Source organism: Xylocopa sonorina, chromosome 1, assembly GCF_050948175.1.
Source record: "Xylocopa sonorina isolate GNS202 chromosome 1, iyXylSono1_principal, whole genome shotgun sequence".
NCBI lineage: Eukaryota > Metazoa > Arthropoda > Insecta > Hymenoptera > Apidae > Xylocopa > Xylocopa sonorina.
Window position 1 is genome coordinate 19534112 of NC_135193.1, and position 19669 is coordinate 19553780.

The 19669-nt window shown below is 34.7% G+C and overlaps 6 protein-coding genes across 8 annotated transcripts; 3 read left to right on the top strand and 3 right to left on the bottom strand.

Moving 5' to 3' along the window:
- Positions 1–41: 41 nt before the first annotated feature.
- On the top strand, positions 42–1251 carry LOC143426239 (ciliary microtubule associated protein 1A). Its single transcript, XM_076899513.1, has 4 exons — positions 42–201; positions 267–479; positions 547–751; positions 835–1251. Exons 1-4 carry the CDS (start codon positions 153–155, stop codon positions 1091–1093), a joined length of 726 nt encoding a protein of 241 aa, XP_076755628.1. The 5' UTR covers positions 42–152; the 3' UTR covers positions 1094–1251.
- A 120-nt stretch (positions 1252–1371) lies between these two features.
- LOC143426246 (uncharacterized) lies at positions 1372–9568 on the top strand. Of its 2 annotated transcripts, XM_076899525.1 has the most exons (5): positions 1372–1520; positions 1651–1845; positions 2063–2213; positions 2798–3057; positions 9474–9568. In XM_076899525.1, exons 1-4 carry the CDS (start codon positions 1445–1447, stop codon positions 3042–3044), a joined length of 669 nt encoding a protein of 222 aa, XP_076755640.1. In that variant the 5' UTR covers positions 1372–1444; the 3' UTR covers positions 3045–3057; positions 9474–9568. The 2 variants fall into 2 exon arrangements, with proteins under 2 accessions (XP_076755640.1, XP_076755649.1); XM_076899534.1 differs by lacking the exon at positions 9474–9568 and having other exon boundaries at positions 2798–3119.
- LOC143427468 (uncharacterized) lies at positions 3363–4905 on the bottom strand. Of its 2 annotated transcripts, XM_076901637.1 has the most exons (4): positions 4812–4905; positions 4468–4535; positions 4171–4353; positions 3363–4011 (listed from the first exon to the last, which is right to left on the bottom strand). In XM_076901637.1, the coding sequence occupies exons 2-4, from the start codon at positions 4493–4495 to the stop codon at positions 3443–3445; spliced, it is 780 nt and encodes a 259-aa protein (XP_076757752.1). In that variant the 5' UTR covers positions 4496–4535; positions 4812–4905; the 3' UTR covers positions 3363–3442. The 2 variants fall into 2 exon arrangements, with proteins under 2 accessions (XP_076757752.1, XP_076757761.1); XM_076901646.1 differs by lacking the exon at positions 4468–4535.
- On the bottom strand, positions 5195–7024 carry LOC143427460 (uncharacterized). Its single transcript, XM_076901625.1, has 2 exons — positions 6753–7024; positions 5195–6493 (listed from the first exon to the last, which is right to left on the bottom strand). The coding sequence occupies exons 1-2, from the start codon at positions 6837–6839 to the stop codon at positions 5333–5335; spliced, it is 1248 nt and encodes a 415-aa protein (XP_076757740.1). The 5' UTR covers positions 6840–7024; the 3' UTR covers positions 5195–5332.
- Positions 9569–10202: 634 nt separating the features above from the next.
- Positions 10203–11582, top strand: LOC143426218 (uncharacterized). The gene is made up of 3 exons (XM_076899491.1): positions 10203–10495; positions 10608–11138; positions 11269–11582. The coding sequence occupies exons 1-3, from the start codon at positions 10203–10205 to the stop codon at positions 11564–11566; spliced, it is 1122 nt and encodes a 373-aa protein (XP_076755606.1). The 3' UTR covers positions 11567–11582.
- An 842-nt stretch (positions 11583–12424) lies between these two features.
- L(3)72ab (U5 small nuclear ribonucleoprotein l(3)72Ab) lies at positions 12425–19641 on the bottom strand. The gene is made up of 6 exons (XM_076899415.1): positions 19423–19641; positions 19025–19188; positions 18413–18932; positions 18065–18311; positions 17647–17974; positions 12425–17563 (listed from the first exon to the last, which is right to left on the bottom strand). The coding sequence occupies exons 1-6, from the start codon at positions 19465–19467 to the stop codon at positions 12454–12456; spliced, it is 6414 nt and encodes a 2137-aa protein (XP_076755530.1). The 5' UTR covers positions 19468–19641; the 3' UTR covers positions 12425–12453.
- Positions 19642–19669: the final 28 nt, after the last annotated feature.

Sequence of the window (19669 nt, forward strand, 5' to 3'; positions counted from 1 at the left end):
TTTAATTGACAACTTCAAATACTCTGAATATGGTTTTCAATTCCTTTCCATTCAAGATTTCAGATTATTAGTAGTTTTTGTCTTTCTATTGTATTGTATTGTGTTGTACTTTTTTATTCTTTTCCTTTATATGAATTATTCATTTTTAAAAAATGCAAAACAAGGAAAATAGACCAAAGCTGTTAAGTTGTATGATAAAAGGTAAGTATTTGAAAAATTTTGCTAGTGAATATTTATTGCATTTCAACACAATAAAATGTTTGTAGGTCCTGCTCCCAAATATAAATTACAGACTTTAGTTGGATACGAAGGACATTGTTTATCGCGACAAAGGGGTCCAGCATATACTATAAGACCTCGTACACAAATTCGTATAGAAAGTATTGGACCTGGACCAAGGTATAATGTATCAAAACTAACAAATTATGGAGTAGACAGATCTCCCGGTTATACAATTGCTGGTCGAGAACCATTTAAAGGTAGCCATATTTACACTGTTATACTTGATATCTAAGTAATAAGTAATATCCGTATAACTTTTTTTAGTGAGAGATTTTGGGCCTGGACCAGGAGCACATTACCCAGAGCTATGTCCCCCAATGAATCATAATATCAGAGGCCCCGCTTATAGTATTAAGTCTAGAAGTAGAACAAAACTGGTTGATATAGGACCTGGTCCAAATGCATATTTTTTACCAACTTGTATAGGACCTAAGATTCCTGATAAAATAGCTCAAGGTGCTTTTTCTATGTACGTGCCTTTATACTTTGCAGTTAGCATAATACAATACTATCTGTTAGAAAAATATTACGACATATTTTAATTTATCACAGAGCTGGTATTCACAAACTTAGGGAAGATCACATTGGTCCTGGTCCAGCAGCTTATACAAATATAAAAAGTGATCTCATAAAACGTAGTGCTCCAGCATTTAGTTTGAAATGGAGAACCGCATTGTCAGAGTTAGATTTAAGCCCAGGACCAAGATATTATCCTACATATAATACTAGAAAACGTTCACCTATGTATTCTTTTGGTATAAGACATAGTGAATGTGCTGGTTTACCTATCACAGACTTGGATGAAGGTTAATGCATTGTTAGTGTAAATATAAATATAAATTATTCCTCCGATTATTATGTTTTTGATACATATTAATTTATATATAAATATACAAAAGAATCAAACATTAAATTGTGCAGTTTTAATTTTAGTGTAATGAGGAAACAAACATGTAAATATGTTATAATAAAATTATGTGCTTTGTCTTTTGTTAAAGTGTACAAACATAACAAAGCAATTTGTACAACTACTGATATGTTCAGGAATTTCATCAGTAATGTTAATCAACTGTTTACTTCTAAAATGAGCAAAATGAAATAGTACTATCAAAATTAAAATCAGTTTGAACTTTTAAGAAAATGTAAATCATCAAGTATAAAAATGCCACCGAAACCAGAACCACAGCCAAAAACTAAAACAGATAAGAAAATAGGAAGTCTTACATGTGGTGTTAGAGGTAAAAGATAAACTGTTGTTTCATTAAGTCACATCTGGCATAAAAAGAATATAATAGTATAAATTACTTCCTTAATAAGAACCCATATTTAATTTCATTTAGCAGCAACTTTACACATTTCATGTTTTAGGTCCGGGTCCAAAATATAAACTCAAAACACTCGTGGGTTATCAAGAACACTGTCTTTCAAAATATCGCAATCCTGCATATACATTTGGCAACAGACATCCTGCTTTGCGACCATGCGAAGGACCTGGACCAAAATATTTGTTAGCTGAAGCCAAACGCGATGGTTTCACGTTTGGATTGATTGGAAAAACATTTGGTATTCTTTTCTTCAAGTATTTCAGTTACATTATGCACTGCTATAGGTTGTGAACTAACATAAATTCACTTCAGTAGAGATACGAAACGCACATAAACTAATATAAACATTGGCGAACATTTCGCACATTTCTAAGAAACGGTTGCGCATATTCGCGAACATTGTACGCTTGGCAACACTAATAACGAAATATTTTAGAACTTTTCTTGTGTATTAGATACTTCTTGCGGTCCTGGCCCAAAATACTTCTTACCAAGTCCAAAAACACCAGCTTTCTCGCTGAAGTCCAGAACTGAATATAGAAAAACCTGTTTCACTCCAGGTCCTTACAGTATAAAATTTCCTAGACAAGGACCAGCTTTTTATATGTAAGTATTCTATTTCTTCTTTGTATTATAGAATAGTCTGCATCTGGTGATCTGATAAAATTTCAGAATAAAATCAAAATTTACGCTATTCGCGAACCTTATTTTCTAATACAGCGATGTAGAAACATCTTATGAACGTGCAACGTCATTAACAATTACTACAATATTTTTGTGCTAATTAAACACGCTTACACTTATTTTCCATTAATTTTAATAATCCATTTACGTTTTTTTGTGTTTTCCTTTTCTCGTCATTCTTGCTTTACCTAGAAACAAATTCATTAATATCAAAGGGAGTACATGTTGGAAATAATACTTTTTATTTAAATTTTGTTTTCATCATAATTTTATAATAAATATAAATAAATGTACAAGATGTATAACTTTGTTGGTTTAATAACATGTGTAGTATGCTTAAAGATTTGTTAGCTTTCTTGTCATAACCTGTGTATATAATATCTTCTATTGCAAAGTTCTCAAAAAAAGATTTTTACTTTTCACCTATGGAAATTACTATTTACTAAAATTTTTTGTAAATTAATGTGGTTTATTCGTTCATTTTTACATTTGTATATGCTTTTTAGAGGACGACGTCTACCTGCTTTAAAATGTGATCCTGTGCCAGGTCCTCGTCTCTATAGTGATCAGCTGGTTAGGCAAAGATCTCCAACGTACCATATAGCATGTAGAATAGGTGGAAAAGAAATTTGTCGCTCTCCAGGTCCGAAATATTACTTAAAACTTCCTAAGTCACGTCCTATGTTTTCTTTTGGAATCAAACACAGCGAGTGTGCACCTCCTTATATTGTTGAATGTGACGACCAATGTTAAAACTCTACTCATGGTAAATATAAAAATGTAAAATGTTAAAATGCATAAAAAAATATATTGTAATGAAATAGATTGCATCATTTTCTAATTACTTTAAAAATACTCATTGCATACAGTACGTAAAGGTCAATTCTTCAACAACTTTAAAAAGCTAGAATGTGACCCGTACTGTATCAAGTATAAATAAGTATTCAGTACTTTGCTATAGCCTCCAAAAGAAACTAATAGCTGTTTTTAGTTTTATTTGAGAGTATTATATAAAAGTACAAAAGACTATTATACACGACTATATAAAACTAACATGTTTGATCAAATTTTTAGCAGATAACCACATATGCAAGACTATAATACAAAACTATACAAAAATATATGATTAATTTTTGAAATATTACATATTCTTAAGGACCACTATAGAAACATCTTTGATTTGGTTTAATAATTCTCTTTAACGTGGCCAGAAACTCCATCTTTGCTTCAAACTTTTGGTCATCACTCATTTTTTTGAATGTAGGTAATAAAGAAAGAAGGAAAAACTTGTCTTCGTCAATAACATCATCTTCTTTCTCTTTTAAAATAGTTAACAAAGATTCTTCATAATTTTGTGCCCTTTTGGTCTTTCCGTGTGACTGATTACATGTTGGTGTACCAAGTTTTTGTTGGATGGATGTGTCAGTTTGAGATATGTTATTCATGGCATCACTGTGTAGCTCTTCCATTGCCTGTATATTCTGACATCCATCTTCCGTATCTGAAACATCTTCCCGAGTAATGTTTGGACTAGATTTTGGGCTACATTTACTAATTGCTGATTTGTGTTCCAAAGTAGGCAATAAAAACAATAACTGATTGAAATAAATATATTTCCGACGTCTTTTAGCAGCTTGACCTGATGCTTCTTCCCTCTGCTTATTAATTTCTCTTCGAAAACATGTTCTAAGATTTCTCCACTTGCTCTGTAGTTCTTTGACTGCAAAACAAAACGAGAAAATTATAATTTTGTATGTTAATATCTTGATTACTAATTTTAGCTATTTGAATTTCCGTTGGTTTATCGGTTCGTCGCTATTCCTATTAACCGATTTTCGAATCGCACGTATCACACGCGCAGAGCCTGCAATTTCTTTACCTTTTATGACTTTTTCACTTGAAGTCATGTCTTTCCATGTAGAAATCATTGCTTCGCAAACTTCATTCCAAAGTCGAGAATTTAAATTCCGATCGCAATGCTCTGGCAGATCTGAATTGTAAATAGGTGGCTTTGACTGTATAGTTTGAATGAACTTCTCCATCCAATCGTCATCTTCGTAATCTGTAAACAATTGTAATCTATTTGAAAATATAGACCATTTGAGTCATCAGTTTTAATTTTCAAATTGTTTAAACAAAACAGCTTTCGAAATTAGCAGTTCCCAAACTCGATTACCTCGAGATGCTTGATTCTCTTGAAGCATACGATCATCTCGAGGCGATCAAATTTTCAAACTTGATTTTCTGCAAAACGAAGTCACAAACGAAATAGCTTTATTCTAGATTTTTGTCTTATTTTTGCATACAGAATAAAAATGAAGATAGAAAGGAACAACCTCTTCTGTCCTTAGACTCTCTATTTCATTTCGAATGAGATCCCAAATAACGAGTATGGAAGTGATCTGCTCGACATGGGATTGCTAACAAAAAGTTTTATTTCAGTACCCATAACTAATTGGATACTGATTTAATGCAGTTTATAGAGTAACAAACAAATCTCTAATATGAAATAAATCTTACCATGTCGCATTAATAAAGCCATATCTCGCTAAAAATATCACAATATCATCCAACTGTATAATTGCGATTGCATTGCGATGCGATTAAACACGCACGAAGTTGCGCAATTAAACAGTTTGTATCGAACCACAGATTTTTTAGTTGATGAGATAGGCGATTGCATATTAGTTGCATAGTGCGCATTAGCATATAAACCCCTGGTGGTATCACTAACAACTAAACTGTTGCGCAATTGATAATTGCAAAGCAACATCTTACAGAGATGAAACTTCTTTTTTGAAATAATTTAATGTATATGTAATTTTGTAACAAATATGCTATGATATGAAAATAATTAGGAACATATAAATGTTAACAGTAAAAGAAATTATACAAGATCATAATAACAATATATTAAAGTATAAAATATATTTTTAAGTAATACATGAATAATATAATGTACTTTGAAGTTTAATATCTTGTAAATCATTTATTTTACTTCATTTTTATTCAACTTTTATGCTTGTAGCAAATTATTTATATTAATTAAATTTAACACGTGGTATGTAAAGTAACTTTCTACGATCAACAATGTCTTCTAAGATATTTAAATCTGGTAAAACAGATGGAAGTTCAAAGTGAGTAGTTGACCATATTGCCTGAGTAGAATCCTTAACACGAGATAATTCTTTTATATTATGTGTGGGAGTGTAATAAGGTTCCGTTGTTGTTGAAAATCTTGGATAATATGGGTCATACTCTAGTTCACTTGGTATTAAAGGTTTCAGGGATAATGTCAGGGCATATACAGGTAATTCTGTAGTAGTTAATGCAATATTCGCTACTGTTGCACTAACTGTAGTAGTAGAAGGAATTTTTGTATTCTTTTGTATAGACTTCAAAGTTTCCAAATACGGATAATTTCTATGATTCATTGAAGACAGTTTCAATAAATTATTAGGACTTTTTGTAGGCTGATAATTTTTTACATTATTCTCTTGAGTTTGATTGTTTCCAGAAAGTGTATTCGATGATTGTTTTAGATAATTATACAGTTGGTCGCTTACTTTTTGATTTAAAACATTATGTTGATCCATTTTTGGTTTTTCATTGAGTTTAGCCTTGTCATGAAAATTTTCATTTTGAGTGGAAAAATTGTCATTTCTTCTATATCCATCTTTATAATGTTGGTTTATTGCTGAAGTATACTGTATTTCAGTATTTACAGAATGTCCAAAAGGGGTATTTGTAGTGGTGCTAGTATAATTTAACGAATAAAATGTGTTTGTTATGTTGCTTTTGCCTGTTACCATCTTGGTAAAATTTTTATCAGGCTGCCTCGCACTGAAAGAAAATCCATATCCCATTTTATTATTTGTTCTTAATGGTTGTGTTATATGAAGAGAATGAGCAAAAGATTGATCTCTAGCTGCTGAATTTTCTACACAACAAGAATTGTTCCTTTTCTGTTCCGTGTATGCTGTTGTATTAGAAGAGATACTTCCTTGGCACTGTACAAGATGAGCATGATCACATATCAAAGCATCTTGTCGGAAAGCTGTTTCCTTTGGACAATAATAAGTAAATTTATTTCCATATTCGTCACAAGTATGATATATTTTACAATTAGCATTGGTATCAGCATAAAAACCAGCGGTTCTGTTTAAACATGTGAAACCTGTCTTCACGGGAAGTACAATATTCTGGAATTGACACAAAAATATAAGTTATAACATATGATATATTAGATTTAAATAATGTATATATTACTTTAACATACGTATTATTAAGCTATTTTACAAATTGTTAATATAATTTTTTTTGTTATGATCGTACTTAATTTTACCATAATTTTAATTTTTCAATATCAAACAAATAAGTGGAGTTAGAATTTGAAAATAAGTTATACATTTTACAGAGAAATCCGAGTAAACTTATAATAAAACACTTCTAATTACTTACAAAAGTCTCGCACTGAGTATGTAAAATAAACATCGTGTACTGAAAAATAATTTTCAATATCCATTTAGAATGTGCCATTGCGATCATTTACGAGTAATGAAATTAAAATTATTAAATTAAAGATTACAAAGTCACTGATTCGCTGGTACTGATGCTAGTACTTTTACACAATGACGCTGGTAGCGTGAAAGTGAAAAGGATTCGCTTAGAATGTGCGCTTGACCTATGGTATTCTTCTCGTCGTTTCTTTCTCTTTCTTTCTCCTTCTTCTTGCAGTACAATACCACGCATCGCAGCTTGTAGTACGACGAAGCCTGTAATGTCTTCTCATTACTGAAATTAAAATATAATTTATGAGTTGAAGTTTAATATCGAAGATTTTAGATACATTCGAACAATTTCTTAACTTTCTCATATCTTAATTCAAGTTGCAAGCTTGTAGCTTGGAATTTTAACACACGCGTCTCGTTATTGCTTTACAATACGCGAAGAAAATATTTATATTTAGAAACAAATAAAATCCTTTCTAATTAAACGACTGATTTAATTATCTATGATATGTTTTAAGTGAAAGCGCGCGAACCATTCTGAAAGTATGAGAAACAAGAAATCAGATATCAATGTCTTCAAACAGATAAATATTACTTCGTATGGAATATTACATGCGCTACAGTTTTGGAAAAGAATTATTAGGTTCGAAAATATTGGTCAACTATTGTTTTTTATGAACTTTTGTAAAAAAATATAAAAGAACTGATTCTTTTACATTTTTCTTCGCACTCTAAGAAAGTACATAAGATATACCTCGCAAATTTTGGTAGAAGTTTGCAGGAAATTATAAAATTGCAATTGTTGTCATTTAAACAATCCCTGACGTAGTTGACAATAAAAATATTTTCTATTCGCTGCTATTTAAAAGTCTTTGAAGAGTAAGCCGTACGTTCAAATAGATCGCCTGCGTAATGGATACACGTTGTTATATATAGCTCTTTAATGTTGCGGTGTATGCCTGGTTTGAATCCTTAAGGGGTCAGAATACTTTTTCTATTTACTCCCTTTGAAATTCAATTACATTGCTCTTCTCAATACCAAAGAAATACTCGAAACCTAAAAACAAAATCCGTTACAATATATTGTTTCCTTGTAAAATATATATATTTCGTTTATTTGCATTTGCGATGAGCAATACCCTTGTAAGTACCCTGAGAAAACACGATATTTTAATAAACTAGTTATCATATCAAAAGGAAGAATAATATGATTAGAATAATCAAGATGCAAGCAGTGGTGCATTGGTAACCACGATACATATCGATGCCGAAAATTTTAAACAACGCAAATTGCGATTGAAATATATTTTGCGTTCGCTCCGTGCCACTTAACCTCAGTCAATGAATGAAAAATCTAGTTATTAGCCAAACGTAAGGATGTAACGTAAGAAAATGTCACGTGTCCTGTATTCCTGGGTAGCGTCCGCAAGCTGCAAGGGCGGCTTTTCTTGTTTCTATCGATCGACGCCTGTGCAGTGAGCGACCTCGACTTGACCACCGACCATAGCCCAGGAAAAGTAATCATTGTTCGATTCTCTCTCGCTTTAAACCAGTGCATACGACTATGAACTTCTATCTCGTTCCCTTGATGTTCACGTGATTCATAGTGTTTACCTTTGTCTATTAAAGATTCGGCCGGAGGAGCAGGAATAAAAGTGTGCGCAATATGTATCGATACAGAAAACAGTAGCAAGATTCCGTCTAGCAATAGCTAAATCAAAGCTAAAACACATCCCAAGGTAATTATGGAAATTTCATTCGTCTAAAGTTGAACTATCTATACTCGAAGGGATAAAAGGATTAACGAGGAATAATAGCCCCACGTGTTTAGATAGGTACAACAACTATAAGTACTTAATTATTGCATTCTGTAAAAATATAAGTATTCGATTATTTCTGATATGTAAAACATTTTACTTTTCTTTGTAGCGATCGATCTGTTTTGAAAGCATTGACTGAGGCATTTCGTTTCGCGTTACTTTACACGAGTTTGATCGCAAGGAATTGTATTCGAGTGACGTTGTCCAGTTATTCTGTTTGCTTTAAAAGTAAAACGAAAGAAAGAGCAGAGACGAGAAACCAAAAGTAGCGTTTAGACATGTTTTAACGTCAACTACGTTTCTAACATATCCTCGAACAGCCGGTTCGAAGAGCAAGGTCAAGTAGTCGTGACTTCAAAGGTGCCGCCCGAAGTGTCTCTTATGTGGGCTTAGTGCGGACGAGCGAGTTTTTGACGTGCGATTTTACGTCGTGTGTCTTTCTTGTTTCGTTTTCGGCGAAAAAAGAAGGCGAACGTATCGTCGCGTGTCAAACACTCGCTCGTTTCCACCGAACTTTTAGTGTGCCTACCCTTTGGCTTGTCATTGTCACGTGTCCTTTCACTTACCTCGAGACCTCGATTTAAAAAAAAATGTGAAGTCAAAGCCACGAACCACTTTTGAACCAGAAAAGTAGTTAATTTTTTACGGCATTATAGTGATAAGTCTTTGTTTCATCATTTTTTTTGTTCACCATTATCATTTTCTATGAATTCAAGAAGACCAAGGAAATAATTATGTTATTTCGTTAAAGAGATTATTTTTTCTATAAAACGAATGTTACAAACAAAATTTCAGTATCAGGAGGAAGGCAATTGTGTATCGATAATGTAGAAATTTTAATTTTATTTCAGGGGGTTTGGCGAAGACAAAAGGAGAATATACAAGTTATAGTATAACTTTAATACGGGAATAATGCGATTGTCTAATGAATTGTAGAGTAACTATACATCCTTCAAGTAATGGGTTACCGTATTAATTGTAATTGTTTCCTCGACAGAAATAATGAACTTAAAATTGAAACAAAGTTCCTGATTGTACAGAAGGAAAACTAAGGAAAAATAATAACAAATATGAGCAAAAGTAGACGTAAGAATGTGATTGTTGATACCTTGCACGAAACAAGCTCGATTCTATTAAGAAATATTTGTACACCCGTCCTTTGAATTTCTATATTAATCTATCTCGTAAGCTGAAAATAACATGTAATTTAATTACAGCTCAAAAGTACAGTATTCGAACTAATCTAAAATTAACTTATTTAATGGTCCAAACAGAAAACAATATTAGTTGGGATAATTTTCCAACTTATCCGACGTTATAACTTATAAGTTATATATAAGCGTTTGAATATTATCACCGAATGTTATGAATCTGCAAAGAAATTGATCACGAGAATTTAAAATTTAATATTACTAAAGATTTCTATTCTATTAATATTAATTGAAAATTGAAAGGATCCACCGATAATGAAGAACCATTACACTGATTTAATGACGATAATAAATTTCGGACACAATGATGTGACGCGTTTTATATTTTTTGGGAAAAGTGCTAACAGTTAAGAGCTGAGAGATACAAAAATGTCTGAGAGCAAAGCAAAACCGGCGTCACCAGTACCGTCAGCTACTTCTACACAATGCTGTAATAGCTTGACAGACACGCAATGTCCAGCACTCCAAGTGACGTCGCGAATGTTACGATCTCCCAGTCACGAGAGTGTCACGACTGATCTGTCTCTCTTTAGCGTCTCTTCGATAGCAAGTGAATTACGAGGCGTTAATAGACTCGTCACCTTTAAATCATACACCGATGTACATCTGGCTGGCCGTGGTCCATCACCGAAACCAGACTCTCGCCAAGTTCAAAGTAACAGGTGCGTTGATTTTTGAATTTGAAAATAAAGCATTATCAAATCAGAGGAATGTATGTAGGATTTTTGACTGAACACAGGTCGTTTAATTAATGGTTTTGCTTCGTTTCCTTAGGCCAGCAGATATACCAGAAATTCTATGGTTTGAGGAGGAAAACGAATTAATTCGTAGTTGTGGAGTACTTTCTTCGGCACTTGGTCTCCGTAAAAGTTTCAGCACAAGTGACGTATCACAACTACCAAGTCCAGATGCGCTTGGCCCAAGTGGGCTGCGATCAGCTGTATCTACTTTGGCCCTCAACACTGCGCAAAAGAACTCTTTGCTTTTGGAACACGCACGACTTGATCATGCCTCGAGATCCTGCAGCACATGGGTTGCTGTTGGTGAGCCAGTGGCCAATACATCACAACTTCCTAGTCCTCATGGAGGAGCTGCGCAAGAACAACAGCAACCACAGCAGCAGCAGCAGCAACAACAGCAACAACCACAATCACAACAACAGACACAGCCACAACAACAGCAAACATCCAGCTCGCAATCAACCCAACAACCTCCTCCCGCACCACTCCCACCGGTACCATTTACAGGAGCTGATTTTGTTAGATCTGTGAATAAGAAAGTTCGTCAGAATTATATACGCCGAAGGTTACTATAATTTAATAATCTTTCATATAATCTTGTAACATTTTACTAAAGTTTTTCAAGATAATATTTATTCTAAACGAACTAGAAAGAGAAAGAGAGGTAGAACCTGTTTTTTTTTAATAATTTACAGATTATTGACAACATATCGCGCATTGGAGCGGCTTTCGCAAAGCGAATTTAATCTAGATCAATTGGAAGCTGTAGCAAGTGCAGCACAAACAACATCTGGCACCACATTGCTGGTTCCTGGGACAACAGGAATAACTGGATCCTCACTATTGGGACAAAAGGAACGAAATCACGCCTTAACTATTAAAGATGTTGAGAGAGAACGTGGAAATCAGTTGTCTAAATATGAGAGAAATATGATAATTTTTAACTGGCTTCATACTCTTGACGATAACGCTATTGTTGACAGCATAGAATAAATTATGTTAATTAACATTCATGAACGATTATAACTATCCTTTTCGCTACGCTTAAATTTTAATTACGATACATGTTATAAGAAAAATATTGGTATGGAAATATATTAAAATTCAATTTTCTCACAACAAACAACATTAAAAAATTTATTTACTCTTTTACAATTTGAAATTTTATTTTTATATTAGGGACAAGTATAATTTTACGAATTTTATTTCGAAATGTATTGATATCAACTCTAGATAATTTACGCTATATTGAAAATGATTAATACGTTTACAGCGTTAAAAAGCTTTGATTCACTCTAAAGTTAAGATTCGAATGCCAATTACTGCATACGTGCAAAGCTTTCGGTAAAAGCCGCAATGAAAATACTATAATAATACGCGTTATAGTCCTTGTATTTGCTATTAAACTATTCTGATCCGCTTGAATATTTTTTAACAAAAGAAAACCTGTTTGATAAAATATAAATATATATATTGCCTCTTTACGTACATCTAAAGAGAAATTTAAAAATTTACGATTCTTCAAAGAAAATCTGTATTATTTTCTTAACTTTTTATTGTGATTGTATTATGCGTTATATACATGCGTCTAAATAAACAAAGATAAACTTTAAATTAAACATAGAAAAATCTAAGAAACAAACTTGTTTTCAGTTAAGCAATAAGGTCATTCTAGATTTTTAAATTAAGTAATAAAATATTTTTCTCATATACCTAATATCTTAATTTCAGTAGAAGGTATTAAAATTTGTGATACACTCTTATCTTTGGATATGATAATCTAAAATGCTGGAAGCATTAATATCCTAAATGAATTATATTCATGAACAATGAATGATTATAGAGAGTGTGTGATATTTAAAAATCATTTATTAATTTTTTTAATCCGATTCTGATCCTGAACTGACATCTGATTCATATTCTTCTACATTGATGGTAAATTTGTATTCTTGATCACAACCTAAGTAAGCATCACTCATAAAATATAAGGTATAGGAATGTTGACCAGGAGCGGGTGCTACAAAATCAAGTTTGACCTTTGCCTTCTGTTGTAGCGTTAATCTCTTAATAGAGAGCAAAGAGTTGGTCTTTGGATCACCAATAACAACCCACCACCCTTCTTCTCGTTTTTGTGGGAAAAAGGGCGCTACAACTGGGCCTGTGACTTCATCTTCCCTTTCAAGCTGTACAATAACATTAACTGTTCCACCACTGTGTAATTTGTCCTTATCTTGAACTTCATAGGACATCTCTATGTTAGGATAACGATTACAAAATTTAGCAACATCAGCCATTTGTACTTCAGATAATTGTAAAAGTCGATTTCTATCATCGTCTTCCAATTCCATTACATCGAATACTGTTTCTACTCCTTTGTCTGTACAACGTTTAATAGTTTCAGCAGTGAAATGTGGCAATTGTTTGAGATAAGAATCTTTCGACCACATTGCCTGGGTAACCATTTGCGCCAGTTCCATGGCAGCCACAGCAGGGGCCAACCAACCGGACGAACTAAGAACATCAACGCAAGCTTGTATCAATCTTATGGCTTTACTTAAAACTAATTCCGTATCTTTCTGAAGTTCTAGACCAAGTTGTATTCTGGATAAGTGTGCTTGCAGTAGAAGCTGCGCTTTTACGTGTGGATCGGCCATTCTTGTAGCTTGAGGAGCATGTGGAAGTCGTGCTGCTAAACTTCTCAACAAATTTTCTTCACGTTGCCGAACTGGAACGGTTTCGTATTCGGCAGCAGCTGAAATTATTTCTAACAAACCTCTGATTTTGGTCTTATTATTCAAAGAAAGACTGAACAATTCGATGGTCGCGTAATTAATATAATAATACGCTGCGATCATTCCAAGATTTAGAGGTAAAGTATCCATTTCATCTTCTACAGCAACGCATTTCGCTTGTTCCAAGTCACTCAATGTACTCTCGACCAATTCAGACAAGTGATCTGACAGATGCCTATGCGTAACGCCTTGTAACCCATAATAATTTGGATTTTGTGTAAGTCGTCTGTATAAGAATGTCCACGTAAGGTAGTCAACTGCATCCTGTTTATTCTCAATTGTTTTAGTCACGATTTCTGCATTGAAATGATCGTGCAGCCTGTGATCCAGGTGACTCTCGACAGGTAGAGGCTCGTTCAAAAACTTTTTGAAAAAGTCTTTCTTCGAACTCTGACAAAGAAGAACGCACTTGGCATCGTCGTCTTCTAACGGACGATTTGCACGCGCTACCATTTGTAGAACATCTGTAATAGGATAATCTTCGTAGGCATGAGTCTTTCCATTGTAACATTGAGTGTCCATAACAACAACAAGATGAGAACTGATAGACAGGCCCCAACAAAGGTCTCTCGTGGCAACTGCTATTTGAATAGCACCGCTATCGAAAAGTTGTTCAACAAGACGTCTATCATCAACGGACAACCCTTCGTGAAGATAAGCAACACCTTGGGATAGTGTTTCCTTTAATGTTTTGTCAGTCATTCTATCTAGGAACGGCTTGATATCCGCTTCTTCTGCGTGAAAGAATCGAGAAGGTTGCCCTTCGGCTGCAGTGAATGTTAACAAATCTATGGCTGTTAATCTGGCTTGACGACGAGTAGGTACGAAGATAATAACTGGTTTATGAGAGGCATACCTAAGAATTGCATTGTACACCGGTTTTGCCATAGCGGCTAATCTAGATGCATTGTGTGTAATATTTATTCCTTGTACGTGTAACTCGAGAGGTACAGGTCTAACGGACGGGTGGAAGTTAAAAGTTGCAGCAGCAGGTGCACCTAACCATTGGGCAGCATCTTTTGCATCGGCAAGCGAAGCTGACAGTGCTATAATTCTGATAATTCTGGTTGGTTTCTCCAATTGTGAAGAAATGTATCTCGCTCTGGAACACGCAACTTCTAGTACAGGTCCTTCTTCACCACCAATCAATTGAAGTTCATCGACAATAAAAAGTTGTATGTTTTGTACATTTTTCCTTTGCTTCCATCTTCGTGACAGCACATCCCACTTATCAGCAGTCGTAATTATGATTTGACCTTTGGCAAGTAATTTAAGATCTGTTCCCGTTTCACCGGTCAGAAGAACTACTTTTTTACCGAGTTGTTGATTAAATTTTGCTGACCAATCGTTGTAAACCAACTCTGCCAAAGCTTCCTTGCTAACCATGTATACGCATCTTCCTTCTGGATTTTGTGTGAGCAAACGTAAGACAGCAAACTCCGCAATAGTTGTTTTTCCTGAACCTGTTGGTGCCCCGACGAAAACGTTATCATCTGAATTGTAGACAGCATTGAACACTTGCGTCTGGATTGGATTAAATTGTGGGAACTTGTCCGCATAGATATTTTCAAATTTCGTATTACGCAAAGCGGTGATTGGAAGCGGCTGTAAATCAAGCAGTTCAGTTGGTGGTAGATTCTTCTCTGGTAAAATTAAATGTCGAAAGCTGACTGGTAATTGAGTTTCCGCGCCGATCCATCTATCCGAGACGACGCGTAAGAAGTATTGCGGTGGCAAAGGTTCAAATACGGGTACAAAAAATTTAATCAGATGTTCATCTGTCGCATACTTAGCCTTCAGTAAAAAGTATTCGTGATGAAGTATTACTTCGGAATCTACATCCTCCACTAAGATCCAAAATGCCTCAGAGGCCTCGTGCACTTTCTCATCCCATTGAAAGTCTGGTGTTATAGTTAATTCTACTCTCAGAGTGGAACGTGTAATCGGTTGAATATGCGTCGACAATTCCAGTTTCGGAAACTGATGAATATATTTGTGAATCGTTTTACCTAATTTAGGTACTCGAATCAATTCGCCAATTTCATTAGGTCCCAAATCATAAAACTTCTCCCAGGGAAAATTCTTTTTCTCTATCTTCTTTACAATCTCTTCCGGCATCTTCCTGAATTGCCTGAGAGGTGACATTGATTGCCACATTCTACGATCAATCATTTTGCATAACGATAAACATTTATCCGCCAATTGTGCCCATCCGCGGAATAAAACGATTTCAAAAATAGCTCTCATTAATCGTGATGCAGACTGAGTTACAAATACCATATCGGACATAAGAGCAAATCCTTCGAGTTTTAATTGAGAGATATATGCCTGCAAAAGCACATTTACTTTCGCACTTGCTTCTTCTATACTTTCCTTCACTGGAATTGGTACTCTCTCCATCAATTTCTGCAATTCTAATTTCTCCTCTTCTCTAACATTTATATGTTTAAATTCACTAGATAAGGAAAATACTCTGAACAATTCAATTTCGCTTAGAGTACGTTTTAACAATTGATTATATATGGACATCGTTTCATGAGTGCAATAGTAATGCGATGCTATTCGACCCAATTCCGTAGCTTGAAAATTGCCAGATTTCCGATCGTATTTAATTAAACCACTGCGATCCAACGCCACAGCAGCAGAATGAATAAGATCTGCTCTGTGCAATTCAAGTAATGGATCTTCCTTCAATTTGTCATGGCTGATACTGTACAAATTTGGACAGCGAAGCATTCTAATGTACAAATAAGTATACCCTAGCCATGTAACTGCATCTCTAATATTCTGTATGGTACCTAATACTATTTCTGCATTTAACATATCTGACATTTTGCTGATTAATTGTGATTCAATAGGTAATTGCTGATTTAACAGAGATAAATAATACTGCAGTTCACTGTGGTTTGTAATAAGAATACCTTCACCTTTTGTATCGTACTGCGGGCGACCAGCTCTGCCTAACATTTGCAAGACATCCAGAGCACCTAATTCAACCCATCTACCTTTTTCTGGATTATATACTTGGGTTCCTTTTATAATAACAGTATGTGCTGGCAAGTTAACACCCCAAGCTAAAGTTGCAGTGGACACTAGAACTTGTATGTGTCTATCAGCAAAGAGATCTTCAACCAAGGTTCTGTCCACTCTTGTCATACCAGCATGATGTATGGCAAAACCATAAGGTAGTAAGTCTTTAAGTTCTTGATTTTTAACTTGTTCCGCTTCCGTTCTCAAAACTTCCATAGACGCAGATCCCTCTCTAAGAAACTGTCCTAACGTGTCCTTTTCTAAACACATGTCTCTGATAGCACGTGCTGTTTTCCCAGTTTCTTTTCGTGAATGTACAAAAACAAGAACTTGATTTCTGCCAGCGTGTTCCATTGTTTTTTCGTATACGATTTCATTCATCACCTGAAAACGTTTCAATGCTTTCTTCTCGGTTACACCTATGTACTGCTGTTCCAAAGCAACAGGCCTAAAACTGTTATCGAAATAAAACAAGCCCGTTTCCGGTTTTATGCGTAAGAAGGCGGCGACATCCTGATAATTTGGTAACGTTGCTGAGAGGCCAATTAATCTCACATCTTCCTGCGTTGTCTCAATGTTTCTGATTGTTCTAGCAACTAAAGCCTCTAGAACAGGTCCTCTCTCGTCGTGTAGTAAATGAATTTCATCGATAATAATCAATCGCACTAACGACGTGAAAGTTTTCTCGCCTCCCTTTCGTGTAATGATATCCCACTTTTCAGGAGTGCAGACAATAACTTGAGTTGCAGCTATTTGTTCCCTTGTAAGCTGATGATCACCAGTTAACTCCGATACAATCAAATTGTACGTAGATAATCTTTTGCTAAAATTTCCGACCATTTCTTGTACCAACGAACGCATTGGCGCAACATATATTATCTTGAACTCATCCGCGTTAATTGTACCATCTGCATTTATATGCTTCCCAATTTCACGCATCATACATAAAAGAGCAACATTAGTTTTACCCGCGCCTGTTGGTGCGCAAAGTAATAAGTTTTCATCGCTTTCCAACGCAGCTTGATACAAACGACTCTGAATTCGATTCAACGTCTTGAAACCTTCAAATGCTGGTTGCACGTATTTTGGCAATTGATCAGTTGGATAAAGCTTTTCATTATCTGCAAACGGCTTTGGTTTCAAGGCAGGAACGTGGACTTCTTCGTATCTGTAAAAAGATGAATATATAAGAGCTATAAGAAAAGTAAAAGGACTTTCGAGTGAGCATAAAAATATTTAAAAATATTGTACCCTTTACGCTGTTTTCGAAAACTTCCATCGGGTAATTGACAACGTTTATTTGCCATAAAATGACTCCCCTGTGCAAATATCAAGTCTTCTAGATCTATTAAATTTCTTGTACCCTGAACTTGACCTCCAGGACCGCCGGTATCTTCATTTTCTTCTCTTCGTTTACGTTGTGCCCTTGCTTCCATTGTTTCATCAGCATCATCATCACCTTTACCCGTATCTAACTGTCGCAAAATTTTTGCTAGCATAGGATCATCGTTCATTCTATTTCGAATTTTCTGACGCTCCGATTCAGATTGTGAAGACGCCAGCATAGTGCAATAAGCAACTGTAATCAACAAACATAAATAATTGTACAATATCTACACAGATATATATTGTACTTAGTTGTAAGCATACTTTTATGATTAATTCTTACTTGTATGCCTATATTTCTTCAATTGTTTAATGAAATCAAAGCAGTCGTATCCTAACAAAAGTACAAGTTGATTTTCACAGTCACGATCATCTCCTGCATCCTTTAAGACTGCTAATACTTCGGCAGCTCTAGCTTGTGAAATCATTGCATCATCATATATCCTGCTTAATCTCCTTTGAAGCCAGTATGCATCTATATCTAAAGGATGTAATGGCTTCTCTTTTTTCATTTCTTCAGCACCACCCAGCTAGAAAGTGGACATAACTGTTTAATAATAATATTTTGTGCAAATACTTTTATGTCCAATTTAAAATTTTTATACAAATTTATTGCATCCTATATACTCACATTTTCAGCATGAATGGCTCTATTGTCGTTGGCTTCTTCACCTTCATCACCTTCCTCATCATTTTCTCTGACTTCTCCATAAACATCTTCATCGTCTTCTTCACTGCTTTCTTCAAATTGTACATTAATCCCGTATGTCTCATCAATATTTTCTTCATTTGTAGTAGTTTTCTCATCGCTCCCAAAATCTGTTATTTTCTTCCCAAGATTTACTAATAATGCAAATCTTTCTTCAGCTAGTGGACCCAACAGTAATTCCGTTTCCTTTTTCTTCTCTTTCTCTTTAAGTCGATCATTCTTTAAAACAGCTAAGACTTCATCAGCAGCACCGCAAAGAATGTCCCTGGGTTGATCCCCCAAAGCTTCTTGAATGAAACTCAGTAATATCTCGTACGTTTGTCGTGTCTCTTGAGTTTTGGGGCGATAAACAATTCCCACCATTTCGTCTACACCTTCCGAAAGTAACGTTGCACCTTTCATACGTGCAAAGTCGTATTGTGCTTCGTCTCTTTTCTGACGCCTATTACAATTGAAAATTAAGTGTGAAGTATACATTTCGTTACATTAAAGATTGTTTTAACAGCATCCGAATTGAATAACAGTATCACTTACTTAACTTTACGTTCTTCTGCTTTTCCCGGCTTAGTACGTTGAGCTCTATCACCCATTCGCGTTCCATCAAGCTTGCCAACAAGCGACATAACCTCCCCAGTTGCCTCATCTCTGCTTCGTCTTTCTATCAATCGTACATCAGCTTGCAATACAAGATTGGAGTTCTGAAAATAGCAGCATATATTAATTTATAATTACGAACACACAGATAACAGAATTATTTCTTAGTTACAATTCTTATCGCTCGTAAATGAACGTAGAGTTAACCTGTTCGTCACGTTCTAACAAAATGATAAATTGACTCGCAACAGTCGTAAATATAATATTATATTGCGACTAAATAGGTGACGAGATTTTCGAGGAACTACTTTCTAATATTCATTCAGAAATATACTAACGGCTTTGTATTCGTATTGCAGTTGTCTCGCCGCAGCATCCGCCATAGTCGCGTCCTTTCTGGTAAATAACTGGAAAACTATGAACTGCTATTATACACGTGTGTCTTTTTACGTACTAAGAATAACTTTCGCACATAATTGCAAAGTTTCGCAGATCTCAAGTATTTATTTTGGTTAATATCCTTCGCTATAACCCAACAAGTACACACAACTTTCGCAGAAAATCGAGCTACCAACTTAAATTTAT

Excerpts from the sequence above, each read along its gene's own strand:
- LOC143426239 (XM_076899513.1), top strand. The coding sequence starts at position 153 with ATGCAAAACAAGGAAAATAGACCAAAGCTGTTAAGTTGTATGATAAAA. Across the intron at positions 202-266 it reads GTTAAGTTGTATGATAAAAG|GTCCTGCTCCCAAATATAAA; the intron begins GTAAGTATTTGA and ends AAATGTTTGTAG. Across the intron at positions 480-546 it reads TGGTCGAGAACCATTTAAAG|TGAGAGATTTTGGGCCTGGA; the intron begins GTAGCCATATTT and ends AACTTTTTTTAG.
- LOC143426246 (XM_076899525.1), top strand. The coding sequence starts at position 1,445 with ATGCCACCGAAACCAGAACCACAGCCAAAAACTAAAACAGATAAGAAA. Across the intron at positions 1,521-1,650 it reads TCTTACATGTGGTGTTAGAG|GTCCGGGTCCAAAATATAAA; the intron begins GTAAAAGATAAA and ends TTCATGTTTTAG. Across the intron at positions 2,214-2,797 it reads CAAGGACCAGCTTTTTATAT|AGGACGACGTCTACCTGCTT; the intron begins GTAAGTATTCTA and ends TATGCTTTTTAG.
- LOC143427468 (XM_076901637.1), bottom strand. The coding sequence starts at position 4,495 with ATGCTTCAAGAGAATCAAGCATCTCGAG. Across the intron at positions 4,354-4,467 it reads AGAGAATCAAGCATCTCGAG|ATTACGAAGATGACGATTGG; the intron begins GTAATCGAGTTT and ends AATTGTTTACAG. Across the intron at positions 4,012-4,170 it reads AAGTGAAAAAGTCATAAAAG|TCAAAGAACTACAGAGCAAG; the intron begins GTAAAGAAATTG and ends TTTGTTTTGCAG.
- LOC143427460 (XM_076901625.1), bottom strand. The coding sequence starts at position 6,839 with ATGATCGCAATGGCACATTCTAAATGGATATTGAAAATTATTTTTCAG. Across the intron at positions 6,494-6,752 it reads ATACTCAGTGCGAGACTTTT|AATATTGTACTTCCCGTGAA; the intron begins GTAAGTAATTAG and ends TGTCAATTCCAG.
- LOC143426218 (XM_076899491.1), top strand. The coding sequence starts at position 10,203 with ATGTCTGAGAGCAAAGCAAAACCGGCGTCACCAGTACCGTCAGCTACT. Across the intron at positions 10,496-10,607 it reads CGCCAAGTTCAAAGTAACAG|GCCAGCAGATATACCAGAAA; the intron begins GTGCGTTGATTT and ends TCGTTTCCTTAG. Across the intron at positions 11,139-11,268 it reads CAGAATTATATACGCCGAAG|ATTATTGACAACATATCGCG; the intron begins GTTACTATAATT and ends AATAATTTACAG.